This window comes from Nomascus leucogenys, chromosome 21, assembly GCF_006542625.1.
Source record: "Nomascus leucogenys isolate Asia chromosome 21, Asia_NLE_v1, whole genome shotgun sequence".
Taxonomy (NCBI): Eukaryota; Metazoa; Chordata; class Mammalia; order Primates; family Hylobatidae; genus Nomascus; species Nomascus leucogenys.
Genome location: NC_044401.1, coordinates 76,523,414 through 76,542,824, shown reverse-complemented (window position 1 = coordinate 76,542,824; position 19,411 = coordinate 76,523,414). Strand labels below are relative to the sequence as shown.

The 19,411-nt window shown below is 42.3% G+C and overlaps 1 protein-coding gene across 6 annotated transcripts in view; it reads left to right on the top strand.

The window, feature by feature from the left end:
- ATXN7 (ataxin 7) overlaps positions 1-17,901 on the top strand; it is a 144,070-nt gene extending 126,169 nt beyond the window's left edge. For 4 of the 6 annotated variants that reach the window (XM_030801504.1, XM_030801500.1, XM_030801501.1 and 1 more), the window contains 4 exons: positions 1,140-1,338; positions 1,702-1,823; positions 6,465-7,443; positions 8,494-9,182. In XM_030801504.1, coding sequence (XP_030657364.1) covers positions 1,140-1,338; positions 1,702-1,823; positions 6,465-7,443; positions 8,494-8,682 — 1,489 coding nt within the window. In that variant the 3' untranslated portion in view covers positions 8,683-9,182. Of the gene's footprint in view, positions 1-1,139; positions 1,339-1,701; positions 1,824-6,464; positions 7,444-8,493; positions 9,183-10,292 lie in introns of those variants that run through there. The other 2 variants (XM_030801503.1, XM_030801505.1) reach the window with 2 other exon arrangements.
- The last annotated feature ends 1,510 nt before the right edge of the window (positions 17,902-19,411 follow it).

Genomic DNA, 19,411 nt, shown 5'->3' with positions numbered 1-19,411 from the left:
CCTCGGTTGCTACTGCTTACCATTTCACCCTCACATGTCTGATCTTTAAAATGGTTGCATAAAGGTGGGAGCATCTCCCTCGTGGAAACCCAGGTGTCTGTTTGAGCCTCTCGCAACGTGAGCTTTGTGGTCTCTGTGCAGTATGCTGGAGGAGCCATCAGAGGAGGCTCCTCAGAGTGTGGTCAGGACCTGGCCAGAGATTCCTCCCCAAGTCCTTTCCTTGGTCTTCTTCTCATTGAAGTTTTTGCATCTAGAAAAATGTAAGCTTAATTCCAGAGGCCATTATAGGTGTAGGAAAAATACATTACTGCCCTTGAGTAAGAGGCTGTAGGCTATCCACACAAAGTGGTAATACCACCTTATTCTTGTATCACCTCCTGTCTCTCCTAGGTTATCTTAGAGCACTTTGCAAATTACAGTCAGCCCTCTATATCCATGGGTTTTGCATCCGTGGTTTAAACCAATTGCAGATTGAAACTATTTGGGAAAAGAAAAATTGTGTCATACTGAACATGTATAGGCTTTTTTTTTTTTCTTGTCTCAGTATTCCCTAAACAATACATTACATAGCATTTACATTGTATTAGGTACTAAAAGTAATTTAGAGATTATTTAAAGTATACGGGAGGATACTCATAGGTTATATGCAAATACTGCACCATTTTATATCAGGCCACTTTGTACATTTGTGGATTTGCAGATTTTGCTGTCCCTGGGAGGTCCTGGACTCACATTCCCCATGGATACCAAGGGATGACTATGTTTCATTTATTGTGTTAGTAAACCAAATCCAGTTGAAATTTGAAGAGGAATCAAAGAATTCTGTTAAATTCCACATGTATTTCCCCTTCTTTGGGGGAGAATAGAAGAGGGATCTAAACCACCCAAATGGCAATAGAAAGGATTCATTCTAAGTTACCTTGATTGTATCTGGCAAACAGCTGAACTTAACATCCTGCAGTTCAGGAGAGAGGTTCCTTTACTCCCAAGCCACCTGGATCAACATCTGTTTTCCCCCAGAGGTAGAGGTGGAACCCAGGCCTCTGCTAGGTTGTTTTGGACACACTGTTGTATCTCAGTTAAGGCGGCTGATTCCCAGGTGTGTGATCTGATCCGTGCTGCGCTTTCTACTCACCAAGGCCTCCAGGCTGCCCTGCTCAGCAAGGTGGGAGTGCCCCCATTGACCCTCCTCCAGTCCATGAATCTCCACACCCTCCCCTGCCTGCCACTGAGCCAGCTTCTCGGTTATCCAGTGAGGAGGGCGAAGGCGATGACAAAGAAGAGTCTGTTGAAAAACTGGACTGTCATTATTCAGGTCATCATCCTCAGCCGGCATCTGTAAGTTCCACGTCCACCCCCGCGTTGACCCTCCCCACACAGCATGGACAGGGCACTGCAGGGGGCTGTGCCAGGGACCTTGGCATGCCCGTATGTGTGGGATGCAGTCAAGGTGTGAGAGAAGCTCAGAACAGGGTGCCCCAGAAGCAGCACACACACTGTGTGGGGGACATCTCATGCTTTTTTCCCTTTCTCTTCCATGACACTCAGGGCTAGGCGTTGTCACTCTCACGCTTCACAGCCTCCGGTACTCAGAGGCAGTTCTGTCTTTCCTGATTAGCTCCTTTCCTGAAGGAGCGAGAACCCCGACTGGGCATGCCAGTGTGGGAGTCAGCAAGCACGTGGCTATGTTCTCTCTTGCAGTTTTGCACATTTGGGAGCCGGCAGATTGGAAGAGGCTATTACGTGTTTGACTCCAGGTGGAATCGACTTCGCTGCGCCCTCAACCTCATGGTGGAGAAGCATCTGAATGCACAGCTGTGGAAGTGAGTGCCTGTTGTTCTTGGGAGAGGAGCTGACTTTACACAGTGCTGTGTTGTCTTTTATTTCCTGTGAGGCTGATGTTATGAAGATAGGCTTATCTAAATGAAGCTGGCCTTTGGCCCTGAGAAGAAGGTGCCTTGTCCTTCATTCATACATTTACTCCACAACTACAGATTGTTCTGGGTGCTGGGGTTCAAAGCAGAAGGACTCCCACATGTATGGAGCTCACAGTCTAGTTGGGATTGGGTGAGAGGAGAAAAAAACTAGTCTACAGAAGAATAAGGAGATGATAGCTTGTCCTAAGTGAGAGAATGGAAACCATAACAATCACCAAGAATTACTGAGAGCCAACTATACACCAAACAACTTAAATATACTTAACAGTCACAATTCTCTGTCAGTGACCATGATTATACCCTCCCCCCACCTCTGGTTTTTCTTTTGTTTTGTTTTGTTTTAATCGATGACAAAACAGATACAGTGTCATGCAGTAAGTTAGTGGTAGGGCCAGGAATTGAACCTAGCGGTAAAATGTTTTCAAGTAAAGAGCTGAAAATATACAGGCCAGAGGGATTCAGGGAAACCCTCTCTGAAGAGGCAGTCCTTAAACTGAGAAGGATGGATGAGAAATAGCAGTCACTGGGATGGTAGGGAGGATTGAGTTCTGGGCAGAAGGAAGCAGCTGTGTCAAGGTCTTGAGTCAGAAAAGACAGCTTGTTGGAGAGATAGCAAGAAAGTGAGCACAGTACAAGATGAGGTCCAAGAAACCAGCAGGGGCCAGGTGACACTGAAATTGCTTCAGTGTTGAAGGTTTTAGGTAGAGGAGCCACGTGCTCCAGTTTGCAATTTAAGACACCTTGTGTGATATTACGTACCTAATGCTTCCCAAACAGGATTTTAAGTGGAAGAAGAGTTCATGGCCAAAAAGGTTTAACTCAGACTTTCCTGTAAAAAACAAAACAAAACAAAAACTGTTTTTTACTGCAGAACTTCTCGGAGCCCTAATGGGCGCTGTGCTTTGTAACTCTTGAAGCACGGAATGTCATGTATAATGTGGAACATGTCCCAAGCTCTTTTCACCTCGGAACCTTTTTTAGGAGAACATCTTGGAGAACTAGTATTCGGTGGGAGTGACTTTGGTGAATAGTAAGCTTTGCTAAAGTGACTGTCCAGTAATCCCCAGGCCATCCCAGATCCTCTGTTTTGGCATTGTTTACTAGTGCCTCCTTAAATGGACTCTGCCAGTACATTCATTTACCTCCCTGCCTTGGCTTCCTAATAAAGTCAGACGCTGGTCGGAGGCCTTGGATTGTCTGCAACCCAAAGAACCATCTCCATGATCATTAGCAGGACTTACATCTGTTTCCTTAGAACACCAGATCCAGAGCACTGTTACTCTGCTTTTCTTTTTCATATTTCTTTCTGGTTCTTGCTGGATAAGAGGTTCTTCTTTATGAAGAAACATTGTCCCTGGCTAGACACAGAATCAGGGGACTGGTTTTGGGGGTTCTGCAGGGGTTTTTCCACACCAGAACTCCCTAAGATACATGAAATCTCAACTTCATATTTCTTCAGACTACCCATTGGGACTTGGAAAGCACGCTGAGCTCATGAAACTATGGGTTTAATGTACTCCTAAGAGTTTAGAATGGATTTCTGAATGTTTTATCCACATTATGTTGGTATGTGGCTCATGGCCAACAGTTTGGGCAAAGATAGTTTCAGTTCCTAGTGGCTTGTATGGTGAGACTTTCCTCTTGATGTTGTGAACTTTTTAAAAAGCAGGATCATAAGGTCGACTCTGCTGTCTACTCTCCGTTCTGTCTCAAGGCTGCCTACTTGCTTCCGGGGAGAAAGAAACCAACCCTTTCCATTAGCATGACCATTGGTTTTTAAAAAGTCTGCAGCAACAAGGGACATGTTGCTTAGTAATGAGCTGGCACGTAGGCTTGGGCCAGATGGGAACTTGGCGTTGCCCCCCGACATAGGAGTGCTGGTGGCCTTTTCAGGCAGCCCCTGAGATTTGCTCTGGGGAGCTCAGCACTTCTCATCCAGAGAACTATTCTCACCTGGCATCTTTGAAGCCCTCAAGGAAACTTTCAAAGTGATCCAGGTCCCACCCTACTGGCTCAGCCCAAAATCCTTCCTTACGTGGTTATTGTGGTAAAATTGAAGGTAAGTGAAGTGGGAATTGAGTATGAAGTGAGTAAACTTCAGTTTGTGGAGTCTCTGGCCAATGGTGAAATTAGACCAGCACTTTTCTCTGCAGCACGGCCATAACCCGAAAGGCCACTGCCCACCTCCTATGATTTCTGTGAACTGCTTGTCCTCTGTTGATTTGGGACCAGTATCCCATATTCCCTAAGAAGGGGCTGGAATGGTTTTCAAAGATTTTTGTTGGTGTTGTTTGTTTTGTTTTTTTTTTTGTTTTTTACTTTTTGAAATGGTAATACAATCACTGGGCTTAAAAAAGGAAAAACGAGGCTGAGGCAGGAGAGTGGCGTGAACCCGGGAGGCAGAGCTTGCAGGGAGCCCAGATCGCACCACTGCACTCCAGCCTGGGCGACAGAGCGAAACTCCGTCTGAAAAAAAAAAAAAAAAAAAAAAGGAAAAACAAGTATAAAGAGGCGTACATTGAAAACCCTGAGTCCTCCCGTGTAAACATGCTTGTTTTCCATCCAGCCCCCACAGACATTTTTACTATTTTTTATGTATCTCTACATAGTTTATTTATGCAAACACAAGTCTGTATGAGTACATATTGTTACTTTGCCTCTTTATACACAAAAGAGTAATTAACTACTTAAATGAGCTTTTCTAAGAGGAACTTGTAATTGCCTCCCGGAGAGATCCACATCCTTCCCTGCTCTAGAAGGCTTTTCCTTTCCTTGAGATTTCGTTCCAGGCAGCCTGGTCTTTAGGCCCTGGCTTCCTGAGCCACCTGGTGGTCATGAGAAGCCACTGTTCCCAGTGAGCAGTAAGGCCTGGACTTCATTTAGAGCAGGGATTCTGAATGCTCCAGAATCACCCCGGGGCCTTGTTGCCATACAGCTTCTGATGCATCATTCTAGGGTGGGGCCCACGAACTCAGTTTTCCTAAGCAACCTCTCAGGTAATTAATGACGGTGTGGGCCACCCTCCTCTATGAGTAGTGCGGAGAGAGAGCCTAGCCTCTCAATCTTGGCTCCACATTAGAATCCCCTGGAGAGATTTAGAAATGACTGATGTCGGTCCCCACTCTCTGCAGAGACTCTGGTGTAATCGTTATGGATGTGGCTTAAGCTCCACAGGTGACCGTAATGTGCAACAGTTGGAGTTGACAAGCACTAACATCAGGCCAGAGCTGTACTCTTGAATGGGGTTTTAGGTTTTTTTGTTTGTTTGTTTGTTTTGTTTTTGAAACAGGGCCTCACTCAGTCACCAAGGCTGGAGTGCAGTAGTGTGATTTCAGCTCACGGCAACCTCCCCTTCCCCAGTTCATGTGATTCTCCTGCCTCAGCCTTCTGAGTAGCTGGGATTACAGGTGCACACCACCACGCCCGGCTAATTTTTGTATTTTTAGTAGAGATGGGGTTTCACCATGTTGGCCGGGCTGGTCTCAAACTCCTGACCTCAAGTGATCCACCAGCCTCAGCCTCCCAAAGTGGTGGGATTACAGTTGTGAGCTGTTGCGCCTGGCCGAATAGGATTTTTAAAGCATTTGCAAATACTTGCAGTCATTAATTCATTTTATTAATAACAGTAGTCTTTAAAAGCATCTGAAAATCACCTGGGCAGCAGTCTAGGCCAGCTCTCTCACTGCGGTAGTGGCCGGGTCAGCCAGGGCTACCCCTTAAGTCAGGATCAAGGGAATCCTGGCACTTGCCTTCCAGTCAGGCCTTTTTCTCTTCTGCCACCTTGGTTTAAATTCTGCCAAAGAAGTTTTTGAAATTTTGTTACTGTCACATTTAAGATTCAGAGCTAAAATAAAAGGAGACCCTCCCTGGTTTGAATTTAGATGGTTTCCGCATCCCCTAATAAATACCTTGCCCACACAGTCTTAACAGAATCCATTGTTACAACACCATGCTGAATATCCCTTGATACTGTGGGACTTTATTCCCTTGTTCAGGCCAATAGTTATGACCTAGCAGTTGCTGTTAATTAGCTGCACCTTTCCTTTTCTCTCTTTCGTTCCTGACTTCTCTCAACATTTATTCAGTGCCTTCCGTATTTCCTGCACTGTGCTGAACACTAGGACTACAGTGGTAATTAAGCTGGGGATGACTCTCTCTGCAGAGGATTTGGTGATTAGCAATCCGACACTTAAAGGTTGAGCAGAAGTTGGGGTATTGGGTCATGGCATTTTCTCAGAATATAAGGAAGTACAGTGGCTGGAAGCAGGGAATGGGGGCGTTGGGGGTGGGAGGTGGAGCTAGAGGCTGGGGCAATAGCAGGGGGGAGTTGCACACAGTTACTGTAAGAGCCCCAGGAAGGCATTAAAGAATCTGAAGGAGAGAGGTGACAGGATTGGCTTTGTAGTTCAGTGATTGCTTTGATGTGGATGGTTTCTCTGTGTCATAAACAAAGAGGGTGGTGCCATCTGAAAGTCTCTGTGAATGGCTGTGGTCAGTGTTATTCACTGTCCTCTCATTTTTTTTCAGGAAAATCCCACTAGTGCCCAGTACCACCTCACCCATCTCCACACGTATTCCTCACCGGACAAACTCTGTGCCGACATCACAATGTGGAGTCAGCTATCTGGCAGCAGCCACCGTCTCTACATCCCCAGTCCTGCTCTCATCTACCTGCATCTCCCCAAATAGCAAATCGGTACCAGCTCATGGAACCACACTAAATGCACAGCCTGCTGCTTCAGGGGCGATGGATCCTGTGTGCAGTATGCAGTCCAGACAAGTGTCCTCTTCATCCTCATCCCCTTCCACGCCCTCTGGCCTTTCCTCGGTTCCTTCCTCCCCTATGTCCAGGAAACCTCAGAAATTGAAATCCAGCAAATCTTTGAGGCCCAAGGAGTCTTCTGGTAACAGCACTAACTGTCAAAATGCCAGCAGCAGTACCAGTGGCGGCTCAGGAAAGAAACGCAAAAACAGTTCCCCACTGTTGGTTCACTCTTCCTCCTCCTCTTCCTCCTCCTCCTCTTCTTCTCATTCCATGGAGTCTTTTAGGAAAAACTGTGTGGCTCACTCTGGGCCTCCCTACCCCTCAACGGTAACATCTTCCCATAGCATTGGCCTCAACTGTGTGATGAATAAAGCAAATGTGGTGAACGTCCGGCATGACCAGTCAGGGAGGGGCCCCCCCACCGGGAGCCCCGCTGAATCTATCAAGAGGATGAGTGTGATGGTGAACAGCAGTGATTCTACTCTTTCTCTTGGGCCATTCATTCACCAGTCCAATGAACTGCCTGTCAACTCCCACGGCAGTTTTTCCCACTCACACACTCCTCTAGACAAACTCATAGGAAAGAAAAGAAAGTGCTCACCCAGCTCGAGCAGCATCAACAACAGCAGCAGCAAACCCACAAAGGTTGCCAAAGTGCCAGCCATGAACAACGTCCACATGAAACACACGGGCGCCATCCCAGGGGCACAAGGACTGATGAACAATTCCCTCCTTCATCAGGTAGGAAATGGACTGTGAGCCCCATGGGAGTGCCCATTTCTTCTCCCTTAAGATCTTTTGCCAGCTCAGAAATGTGTTTGGTTGGGTTGGTTGGTTTGTTTGTAAACAGATATTCAGCTTCATGGTGTCTTTTAAAAAAAAAAAAAAAAAGTTCACAGCCATAGGAAGGTAAAACAGGCACTTCTGCCAGCATCGGGCATGACAGCAAAATCGTAATTGGAGGGGCATCCCTTTATGAAATAGCCAGTAATGTGTTATCCCAATGCTGTGAAGTGTGTGCCATTCGAGGCTTTAAGGAAGGAAGCAGGCATCATTTCCTGGATAGTGGTTCTTTAGTATGTTCCACTGAGGAAAGCTGCGCTAAAATCAAACTGATCTAGAAAGGGGTAATTTAAGATTTAAAATGAGGCTGGGCGCAGCGGCTCACGCCTGTAATCCCAGCACTTTGGGAAGCTGAAGCAGGTGGATCACTTGAGGTCAGGAGTTCAAGACCAGCCTGGCCAACATGGTAAAACCCCCGTCTCTACTAAAAATACAAAAATTAGCTGGGTGTGGTGGTGCACGCCTGTAATCCCAGCTACTCAGGAGGCAGAGGCAGGAGAATTGCTTGAACACAGGAGACGGAGGTTGCAGTGAGCCAAGATCGCACCACTGCACTCCATCCAGCCTATGAGACTATGTCTCAAAAAAAAAAAAATTTATTATTTTTCCCTCTCAAAAGAATTTCAGATATTTTGGTTAAATCTCACCCCGTATTTTCTCTTCCCGTTTTTGAGGGAGGCAGGAAAACAGGATTCAGTATGGGCATAGCAGAAGACTGAAGTCTCATTCCAAGCTCATAGTAAAAAGAAGTCTGCATATGAACCCATCAGTAGAGAAGTGGCTAAGTGGTTGTGGGATTCATAATTAACCATGACTTTCTCTCTTAGGCTGTATTTTTGTCTCGTCCCAGCTCTTCTGCCTGTTACTGACCTCACCTGTAGCTGTTTCTTCCAGCTTCCTTTGCTCTAACTTCCAGCTCATCTCTCATCTTGTTATTTTATTCATCAGGATATCTCCTCACCTTGCTTACGAACAGGAATTTCAGCAACATCACCCCAGAGCCCTGACTTAAAATGTGAGGCTCTTTTTCATGGTTTTTTTTCCCCTTCCTCGTCTTCAGAACTTAACTCAAATGCCAGCCAGGTTAGGACTTTTTCAGAAAATACCAAGAAGTTTCTTAGTATTTTCTTAGTGTGATATAATTTTCCTCTAATATTTGGGTGAATTAACACCCAATGCCAAAGGTATGGGGAAAATATTTGTGAATTTAACTAGCTGCATACATTATGGGTTATTATATGTTGTTTGGCATTCTGATCATGGGATTCCTGGACAAATGAGAAGTTGCTTTTCCTTCTTGGTTTGTAGTTACTCATTACAGTTTATAAGCATAACAGTCCAATATAAACACAGAAGACATGGTGTACTCGTTCTTCAACACACCGTCTTTGAGAGAGACATGATCCCCACGGGAGGGGCATCCCATTGTGCTGTAATGTCCATCTCACATCTATATTAGTGAGCACACTGCCTTCATTTAGACAGGAGTGTAGATCTTAATGCCCACAAGTAACAAAAAGGACAGAAGGGGGCCAGGTGGGGCACAGCAGAGATTGACAGTGCCTACTAGAAATCGGGGGACATGGAGCGGCTGCTTCCAAACATTTGTTACCAGTTTTAAAGAGAGGCTGCAGATCTGGACTTGCATGTGAAATTTAGTCGAGATGTGTGTGTGTGTGTGTGTGTGTGTGTGTGTGTATATACACACACACACACACACGCTTTTTTTTCTCTTCTTAAATCTGGTATAGCCTATGTATCTGTGGGCCATCTTTGGCTCATGACCTGCCATTTTACCACCTTTGATTTTTACCATGTAGTGCCACTGTGTCTTACTAGAACAACGCAGACAGCCTAACTTTGGGCTTTTTCCTTAAAATCAGTTTCCACTTAAGTTTGTGTTTGAGAGAGATTTTCTCTGTGCAGAGGAATACTTTTTATTATGCTGTACAAATCCTGGGGCAGGAGCGGGGCTGCTTGCTTAGAGATCAAAGGATCATTGAACCCCAAGAAGTATTGCACATTTTTATGTCTTTGTTCATTTATCGTATAGCTTTCATAAGAATCTCAAAGGGACTTGTGACCCCAAAATGCTTTAAAGAATGCTGCAGTTACAAAAGTAGGGACCTCTACTTGCTGTTCCTTGTGGAGCTGCCTTTAAAACAAAAATAACTGGGCTAGTTGAAGTTTTCTAAACAAGGAGATGAAGAGTGGGACATGCTGGGAAGCCTAGGAGATGATGGGGTTGGGTAGGCACCAAGAGTCTGTTCATGGCCTCTGCTACCAAAGATGTAAAAGCCCACTGTGAATGCCAGTTTCCTCCTCCCCAGCATGGGCACTGCCTTGAGTGCGAACTGTCACACCTGTGTGTGCTGGTCCTTGACCTTGTTCCCTTCTCAGTTAACAACCTGGAATACCTTCAAGGACACAAAATCACTGGAATACCTTCAAGGACACAAAATCAGTAAATAAAACCAACAGGCAAACATAAGAGCCTTTTCTCTAAGTTAGAAACCCAGGCCTGCATGTCTTCTAGCCAGTTGGCTAGAAGTGAATCTTGTGCCAGTAGTGAAGGCATTTGAAAGCTAAGACCAAAATCTATAGCTGACTGTTCCCGGTGTCTGTCAGTCAATGGAGACTTTAGTAGCGTGCAGCCTTTGGAATATTCTTGTTTAGAATCAATAGAGTGCAGTGTACAAACGCTTACTTACCTTTTCATTATTTCCCCACCCCCTCTTTTTTGAAAGCCAAAGGCACGTCCCTGACAGCTGAAAATAGCACGGGGAGGAATAATGCGGACACTTTTGAGGACAAGTTACACCTCCACTCAGCACTCTGGACTCCACGATGCCTTTGAGTCTGTTTTCCCAACCTCCTGTGGGCCTCAAGGGTAGAAACCTGCCAGGCTGTTGTTTTAACGAGGATTTCCCTGAAGCTGTGTCTCTAGCAGTGAGTACTCATAAAGGACACTGGATCAAGTTCAGCCACCGAATTGCTTTTATCAGTGTTAAAGTGGTCTGGACTGCTTGCTACCAATCTGTGAGAAGTTTTCGTTTTTGTTTTGTTTTTAACTTGCAGTATATCACGGAGCCACTCTTCAAGTAGATTGGCTGGGCAAAAGAATGTTTTGACAAGAACGTTACTGTAGACCTTTCTCCCTCCTTCCTTTTACTACCTTTTTTTTTTTTTAACACTGTCATCTGTAGGTCACTCTCCAGCAGTTAGGCACCTTAACTGGAGACCAGAAACCTTCCAGAGAGCAGAGGGCTGCATCCCGAGCAACCCTCTGAGGAAGGGAATTAGGCTTTAGATTTTGATAGCAGTGTTCCAGGAATGAAATACAGATGTCAGCCCAAGGCACCATAACAAAATAGCCCAGCCTTTTGAGAGTAATTTGGGAAAAGAAGCTGTCAGAAGTTTCTAACTTACAAACTGGTTTGAAATTGTTGATGCCCAGACAGCAAGTATAAATCATTTTGGAGGCTTACTTTTCATGATACAAAAGCAATTCTGTGTGATTTTTTTTTTTTTTTTTTTTTAAGAAGAAAGAAAATGCAAGCTAGTTTTGAGAAAGGAAGGCCAAATTGGGTTGGGGGAGGGTGGGAGTGAGGAAGTTAAAATCACTATAGGGAGAAAAAACTTTTTTCAAGATTTCCAAAGAGATGAAATTTTCTTAATCCTTTAAGTTTTCATAGTAAACAGTATGGCAGATTGGGTTGGTTGTCCTACCTGGTCTATTTTTACAAGTCACCTTTTAAAGTGACATTATTAGATACACTTAAATGTTTCCAAGGCACTCTCTGCATTACCCTTGTTTTCCTCTTTGGATACTGTCCTGGGACTAAGTGTAGATTTCCGCTTCAAGCACTTCTGGCATTGTGTGTTTTTGTATGCACTCCCTTTCATGCCACTGCAGATGTTTATTTGGATGTGGTTGGGGACGAGAGCAGACACCAAGGGAAGGGAGTTGGAGAACATGTAAGTCCTGACCTGAAGGTCTTTTGTGATGCGTGTATAGGATTGCCCTGACACACACCCTCCTTTCTTGGGATTATACCAGCCATCTTCCTCAGAGTTTTGGAGCCCTCTAGGATATTTTTTCTAGTACCCCACCCCCCACCCCTAAAGAACTTAATATGTTAAAACAGCATTGCTTGGAGAAGGTGTCATTGAATTCGGGGATGAGCCGGAGCCTTTAAATGGGTGCTTCCATCACTACAGGCTCCTGACACGAGAACCAGGCACTGTTGCTTAGAAGAACACACAAAGTTGCCGAACACAGGGTAAAATTTCCAAGGCGCTGATCATTTCCCTGGCCAGGGCCTGATGAGAGCCAGTCAGTACATTCTTTTTTTCCTACAGTTCTTGGGTTTCAAACTTCAGTTTCAGGGAATTTCAAGTCAACAACAGGTAGAATGAATAAACTTGGTTACCAGCCTAATAATGTGAATTGCTACAGAATTATTCTTATTATGTAAGAAAACAAAAACTTTATGCAGATACTTTAGCTATAAATTGATGTAAAATACTGATTTTTTTTAAAGGAAGGAGAGAACAGTGTCTTGTTCAATTATTATGCAATCAATCAGTAAATGTTTTTAAAATGATACTACAGGAGAGCTTAGTAAGGAGAGGGCATGGATGGGCCAGTTTGGTATAGTTGGGAGAAATCAGTCTGGTTTCCATCCCAGTCGGGGAAGAGAGAGGAGGTGAGAGGGAATCAGAACATACCTAGTTGATTCCTTGGTGACAAGTGCAATGGGGTATGGGTAGAATTTATTTTCAGAGCCAAGAGGACTGGATGGTTATAAATAAAGTTGCCTTTAGCAATGGAATTTACAGACAGATCATGTTGTTCCGAAAGATGTGAATAGGATCCACGATAACAAGTTGATTCAGACTAATGTAGATATTTAGATTAGCAAGTATTGAACATTTGATTTCTTAGACTGAGGTTTTAATTGAATTTCATTATGTCTCCCGGTAATACACAGAGCATCGGGATTAGGAAATTAGCCATTTCGGATTCTGCCTGCCACAAACAGACCTATTCTAAACAGTGCTATTAAATTTTAGACTGTTGTTCAAATATTTTATTTTCTCCTACACTACTTTTTATGATGATGAATAATTAAGACCATTTAAAACACGGGAGTACAAGTATTTTTTTTTTGAATTAAATTAACTTGCAAAAACCAAATTTGCAGTGGTTGGGTTGTTTCTAGACAGACTTTGGTATCAATTTAAAACCAAGATAATTTTTATATTCTTTCCAATAGAATTTCATGACAACTCCTGCAGTTTTCTTAACCTACAAAAAAAAAAAAAAAAGTGCTGCAATGATGAACAAAGAATTATACAAAACCTACTTTTGTATCTTTATTTTGGAATTTCTTGTTCTATTATAAATATGGAAGTATCCCTATTTCAGAAGACATATTTTGTTAAAAATGAATTGTACATATTTAAATATGTATTTTTGCACAGGTCTTTTTTTCTGATATCCTGTTTTGGTACAATTGAGATCATCTAGTATTTATTTATTAATTAATAAAAGTAAATACCTTTTTATAATTTGAAGTGGTTCACTGCCAAGCCAATAGTTCTAGAACCTGCCTCCTTTACAGTTTTAAGGGATGCCTCTGTTCTGTGAAAAGTCTTTGTCCCTTTTAGTGTCTCGGGAGTGGATTCATACAGATGAAGTGGGCATTGCTTCTTCCTGGTTGCCTGGTTTCCCGATAGACTACATGTAACTAAGTGACACACTGCTTTTCTTTTGTTAGTATTTTATGTGTGAGAGTATGTGATTGCGTGTGTGTGCGCCTGTGTGTGTGTGTATCCTCTGAGCACATCTATGTTAGTATGTGATGTGGTTTAAAACTAATGGAAAAAACTGAAAGTGCCTGAAACTAGTTTTAAGCTTAGACAGAATCTCTTTAAAAAGACTTGAATGTTCAGTTGAACTTTTGGAGTTTGCTTTTTCCACCTAAATATTGTTTCTAAAATTTTAGGGGAGGAGTTGAAAACTACCAATGCTGGTAATTTTATAAGGTATTTTAAAATTAAGACCTCTTGGTTCATAGTAATTCAGTTGGTGATGGATAGCCTGGTGGCACCAAGGGTTACAGATCTTTTTGTCAGCCAGCAACTTACACGATGTGTCCGTTTTGTTATTCACTCATGAAATACAATTTAAAATATTTAAAATATTTTGTATTCCAAAAATATAATACAAAGAAGTACCTCTGAGAACATTGAAAAAATGGATAATTTGAAAAAATGTAACTTATAAAGGCAGCTGTCTTCCTGCAAGAGTTCTGTTGCCAAGGAATTTCTTAATGTCGCTCATTCTGTCCAGGGGGTTTGGGGGGATTGGGCTTTGAAAAAATATTGTTAAAAGTTTGTTTAGCAGAAAATAATCATTTTTACATTTTGTGCAAAACATTTTACATTTTCAGATAATTTAAATGAGCACTACATACTGTCAGTGTGAATGTAGGGCCTTGAAAGCATTTTGCTTTTTTTTGTTTTTTTTTTTTTTTTTTTTTTTTGAGCTTGGTTATAAAAGCAATCTCCTGTGTTAAAAACGTGTGAATAGTTTCATAATTTGTACACATAATCAAGAGCATCTCAGCTGGACTTTGTGTTGGCTGCTGTATAGAACATGAACAAATGTCAAGGGATAGAAAATTACTTTGGATATTTAAAAGAGAAGAAATATATAGTCTATTTGTTTTGTAACAAGTTTCTGTAAATAAAATAATTTATACTATTTATAAGAAAAGGTTGTGCTTTGCTTTATAAGAAATTAGCTTGTGGAACAAACATGTTACTAAACGGGCAATAAAATTAGGACTTCTCAATAAATAAGGTTGGCTGCATGAAATATTTTACATGTTTCTGCCTCGTGATACTAAACCCTTTCAGTCTACTCTGACTTTTCATCACTTTTGGCATTGAACACCCTTGTGAAGCCCCTTCAGTTGAGCCTTCCTCTTATATAAGCTAAATACTTGTAAGGCATGGGGATGTTTCCATCTGGGGGCACAAAGCTTTGCTTTGGATAAATTAGTAACTGTGTAAACTGTGAACATTACTGTATTCTGGCCTTGCATGTTTGTGAAGGAAACGAGGAAGTTGATGGATTGAGAAACACATTCTGTTTGTACTTAGGTGCAAATTTGATGACATGTAGTTTTGGTTTAAGATAAGCTTTTTATCCAGACCTGGTCTAATCTCTTCCTTTCTTTTACATACCTCCCTTACTGGCAATACAAGTGCATTTTAGTATTATTTGGAACACAGCATAATCATTTACCTCTAGAAATCCAGACATTTTTACTGTTTGCAAATAAATCATTCTGATAAATTATTTTTGTTGCTTAAGAGGAGCAACTGCTTTGTGTGTTAGCAAGAATGTCCATACCTGATATGAAAGTCATGTTGGCTTCAGTTCCTACTGCTCTATGGACTTCCCATTCCCTCCTTACTTAAGTCAACCACCCACTCAGTACTTTCCACAAATCTAATCATGAGGTGCTCTCTGTAGGTAAATCCTTTCACTATGGCTGTCCTCAAACCTCCCAAGAAAAGGTTCAACTGCTCAATCTCTTACCCTTTTTAATTCCATTCCCTTGCAGGTATCCCGGTCCTGCATAACAAGATGATCCCAACTCAAGGAAAGGGGTTTAGCAGTGTTGGATCTTGGTGTATGTGGGATTTCACCAGGCAGAAAGGCAGACAAGAGTAAGATTCTAGGCAGAGAAAGCAAATGCGTCGAGCATGGGTATGAAGATGTGAGGGATAGAGAATAATTCTGCAGAAGTTTGCTGGATGGAAGAGCCTTATAGGGTTAGAGAAGCTGGTGTCAGACTGTCAAGGACTTTGAATGTCATGGGGCTTCTCATCCAGGAACACATGGGATCAGGCTTAGATTAACCCAAATGTAACTGTCAGAGCCCAGAGATATTTCATGGTCCAGTCTTAGCGCACTGTGCAGCTGCCAAAAGTCAAAGCCATTCAAATCTGTACTGAAAACTGTGGAAAAGCAAAGGAGCACTTAAGTTTCTTTCCCCATCTCTTGCATTCTCACTCTCTTTTGCCTCAAAGATCTGTCTTTACCTGCCCCTGTCCCCAGTCCTAACAAAAAGCACTCCCCTAAATCAAGTCTAAGTTCTTCTCCGTTCTCATTCCTTTCTTAGTCTCCTCTTTCTCGTAAGAAGTTCTTGCTCCTGTTGTTAATGGAAGTTAATTAGTCTTTCACCTTGTAAGGCTGTAATTCTTGGCACTTGTTATCCTGATTTTCTACATCCAAAACCCATGGACCAGAATATCTCTTAGGAGGTAAGGGAGAGTGAGGCTATCAGCCAAAGAAAAAGTCTCCAGGGGGAAGGGGAGAATCACTTATAATTTAATACTTTGTCAAAAAAACATCTCTGCCATCTATGGCCCTTCAATAGCAATGGAAGAAGAATCAACAGGTGAGAACCTCGGGAGAAAAGTAAGTTACAAAGCTGTTGTAATCCAGGTAAGAGCTATTAAGTTTCCAAACGAAGGCTGACTGTGAGGATAACTGATACTGATTTCAGAAATCTTTAAAAAGTGAACCAACAAGCCTTGAGGTCTAATTCTGTTCAACATTAAAGGGAAGAGTGAGTCTAAGAAGACTTTAGGTTTCTAGCTTGGCCAAACCAGTTGAGTTTTAAGTGAAATGTGCGATATGGCAACAGAGAAGGAAAAAGACATAACGATAAATTTGAGCTGCTGGTGGGAAATTCTGGTTTAGTGCCCAGCTGGCTGTACAGGCTGCATGGACCTTAGGAGGGAGGTTTGGGCTGGAAAATAAAGATGGAGAGTTGTCTTTCACTTTTTAGATGATCAATGAGGTCATAAGGGTAGATGAGTTTACCTGGGAAAATTAAGTAGCTATTCGATTTGGCTATTACGTTAAAATAATACTTCTCTAGTTACGTAGTTAATACGCCAAATACTGTGCCAAGCATTTTATATACATCCTCTCTTTTACTAAGCCCTCATAGGGCAGGTATTTTGATTCCAATCATACTGATTGGAACTCCTAAGAAGGTGTCTTGCTTAAGGTCCCACAATGAATAGGTGGCAGATCTAGGGTAATTCATGTCTGTCAGAACAGTGATTCTTAATTTTTCCCCTCCTCAGGCTCCAGGAATCACATGAAGTTATGGATCCTGTCTGACCGAGGCACAGGCACACCACATTTTTATATTCCGCTTCCAGGATATCAAAAACCTGAAGCCTATCCTCCATGGCCCAGAGAGAAAACCCAGGATAAAACCTTGGAGAAGACTATTTTTGTGAAGACAAATGGAGAAGAGCATTAGAGTAAAAAGAGAGGTAAGGGAAGGCATTGAGATGGTTTACAGGGTTAGATGTTTTGAGTCGATTCCATTATGCATCTACCTATTTAGGTAATGGTTTATTATCCTGCTGTTTTCTCCAGGATAATTGGAACAGCATGTATTGGGTGGGTGGAAAAGTTAGAACTTGAGCAGGGAGATTGCCAAAGAATTAAGAGTATGAGTGAAGATGTGGCTGAGTGATTGATGATGGTCTGAATTGGGTATTCAGGGAAGAGAACTAGAAGCCCACCACTAGAATCTGTGCAGGTGCTCTTAAGACATTGGTTTGATTGGAATTGCCTTCTTGTTAGGTCTTAGGAATCTCCTTCCAGGTAACTTTTTCTATGATTAGACAATTGATTTGTTCAGGGTCACAGAGCAAACTCCACATTTAATTCCATATGGCCAATAAAAGTGAGGGGTTACAAGGTGAGATCCAAGGGCCAGAGTTATCAAAGTGATGCAGCACTTTTAGGAATAGGACAGGGAATGGAGGAATTGGAATTCCAATATTATTTTCAAAAGCAGAACTGGCCAGAGGAATTGGAATTCCAATATTATTTTCAAAAGCAGAACTGGCCAGAGGTGCTTGTGATTCCTGGGTGGAAACCATGGCAGTGGACAGAAGCAGCATGGAGGAAAAGAGCACTGGAATTCAGGCTGAGGAACTGTGAAGTCAAGGGTGTTGTATAGGTTGTCCATTTCAAATTAGTTAGGGTTGCGTGGTTCTGGGATGATCTGCATGAAGAGGGGAGAGTGACTTGGAGATGTGTGATTGAGGACAGTGAGCACAGTGCTTTGATGGTGTTGGTGGGTTATAAGCAGCTTCAAAGAGAAGACATTTTGAATGAAGGTGGAAACATAACAGCCAGGAGAACAAGCAAAGGACTAGGAAATGGTGAACTTCATCTTGGCCCCAAGTTCCTGAGGTGCACATGAATAAACAGCCTCTAACCCAGAGGCTTTCAAGAAAAGCAGAGTCCTCAAAATCCAAAGGTAAGAGTTTCCCCACATTGATATTACACTAATTACACGTATAACAGTACTTTGGAAAAGCACAGGTCTCTGGTCACCTCTGAAAGGCAAAGTTGGTAAGGTTGTCAGGGTGTCACCTGTTGGTAGTCTTAACTAAATGGTCGCTTCAAGGGATCTCAGGATGGAAAGGGGATATATAATGGTTGGATTAAAGGCTCATCATTGATTAGCAAATTGTCCCTTTTGTTTCTTAAACCCAATTTGTACAGGGAAAGTTATGCCACTATAAGAGATTTTTAAATGAAAAAAAAAAAAAAAAAAAAAAAAAAGGTTATACCCTTTGACCATGTATGTCAAGGTTAAAATGGCCTGATCAGACTGCTACAAATTCCTGATAGCCTTTGTGTTCCTTCAGAAACACAAGCATAATGCAAATCTGTGGCTCTATAGCTTTGAAACCAAAACTAGTGATGATCAGAGCTTTTCATGTTATCCAGATGGGGATTTTACCTCACTCCCCCGTTGCCACTGTGGAGGCCACAGGTTTGTTACCAGCAACTACAAGTTTATGTAGCATTGGGAAGGCCAGGGATTATCATAGTTCCCTCCACCCTTTTTCCCCATAATCATGGGGGCAGATATTTCAACTGTCAGCTGTTCATCTTCTTAAAAACATTAGGTTAACAGCAGCACCAAGGACTAATTCAGAATATGAAATTACAGAAATGATTTGCTAATGATTAGTAGCCTTTTATCAGTTAATGTTTGGTCAGGTTATAAAAGACCAAATGTGTTCAGTCACAAAATCCTAAGTGTATTGGGTATTGCATGCTTAGTGATCAAGTTGTAGGCATCCTTCTAGCCATCTGGGGCAGGTAAAAGTTGGGTGCTTAACAAAAGTGGTTTTTAGACTGTTTCTGTCCTAAGAGACACTGTTATTTAATAACTTAAAAATTGACCTAAAGCTGTTATTTCTAATACAGGAAATAGATTACCATAATTTGACATAGCTTTAAAATATTTATCTCTTACTGGGTAGATTTGCTATAAAATCAGATTTTACTGAGGTAAGAGAAACTGGCATTTTTGCTTTAAAAATAATCACAAAAGATAGTTTATTCTGGTGATATCATTTCACACTAGGATAGTTAATTTTGACTGAAACCAGGGTTAAAAATAAGATTGTTTCCAACTTCAAAAGAAAACATTTACCAACATGAAAAAGGAACTATGTATAACTGTTTTAGCATCATTTCATAACCTTATTTTCATATTGTGAAGTACCCTTCTTGAATAAAAGCAGAAAACAAGCTGTATCAGTTAAAGCTACTAGAGACAGGATGAAGGTTAAGAATTCTTTGGGGCCGGGCGCGGTGGCTCACGCTTGTAATCCCAGCACTTTGGGAGGCCGAGGTGGGCGGATTGCAAGGTCAGGAGATCGAGACCACGGTGAAACCCCGTCTCTACTAAAAATACAAAAAATTAGCCGGGCGTGGTGGCGGGCGCCTGTAGTC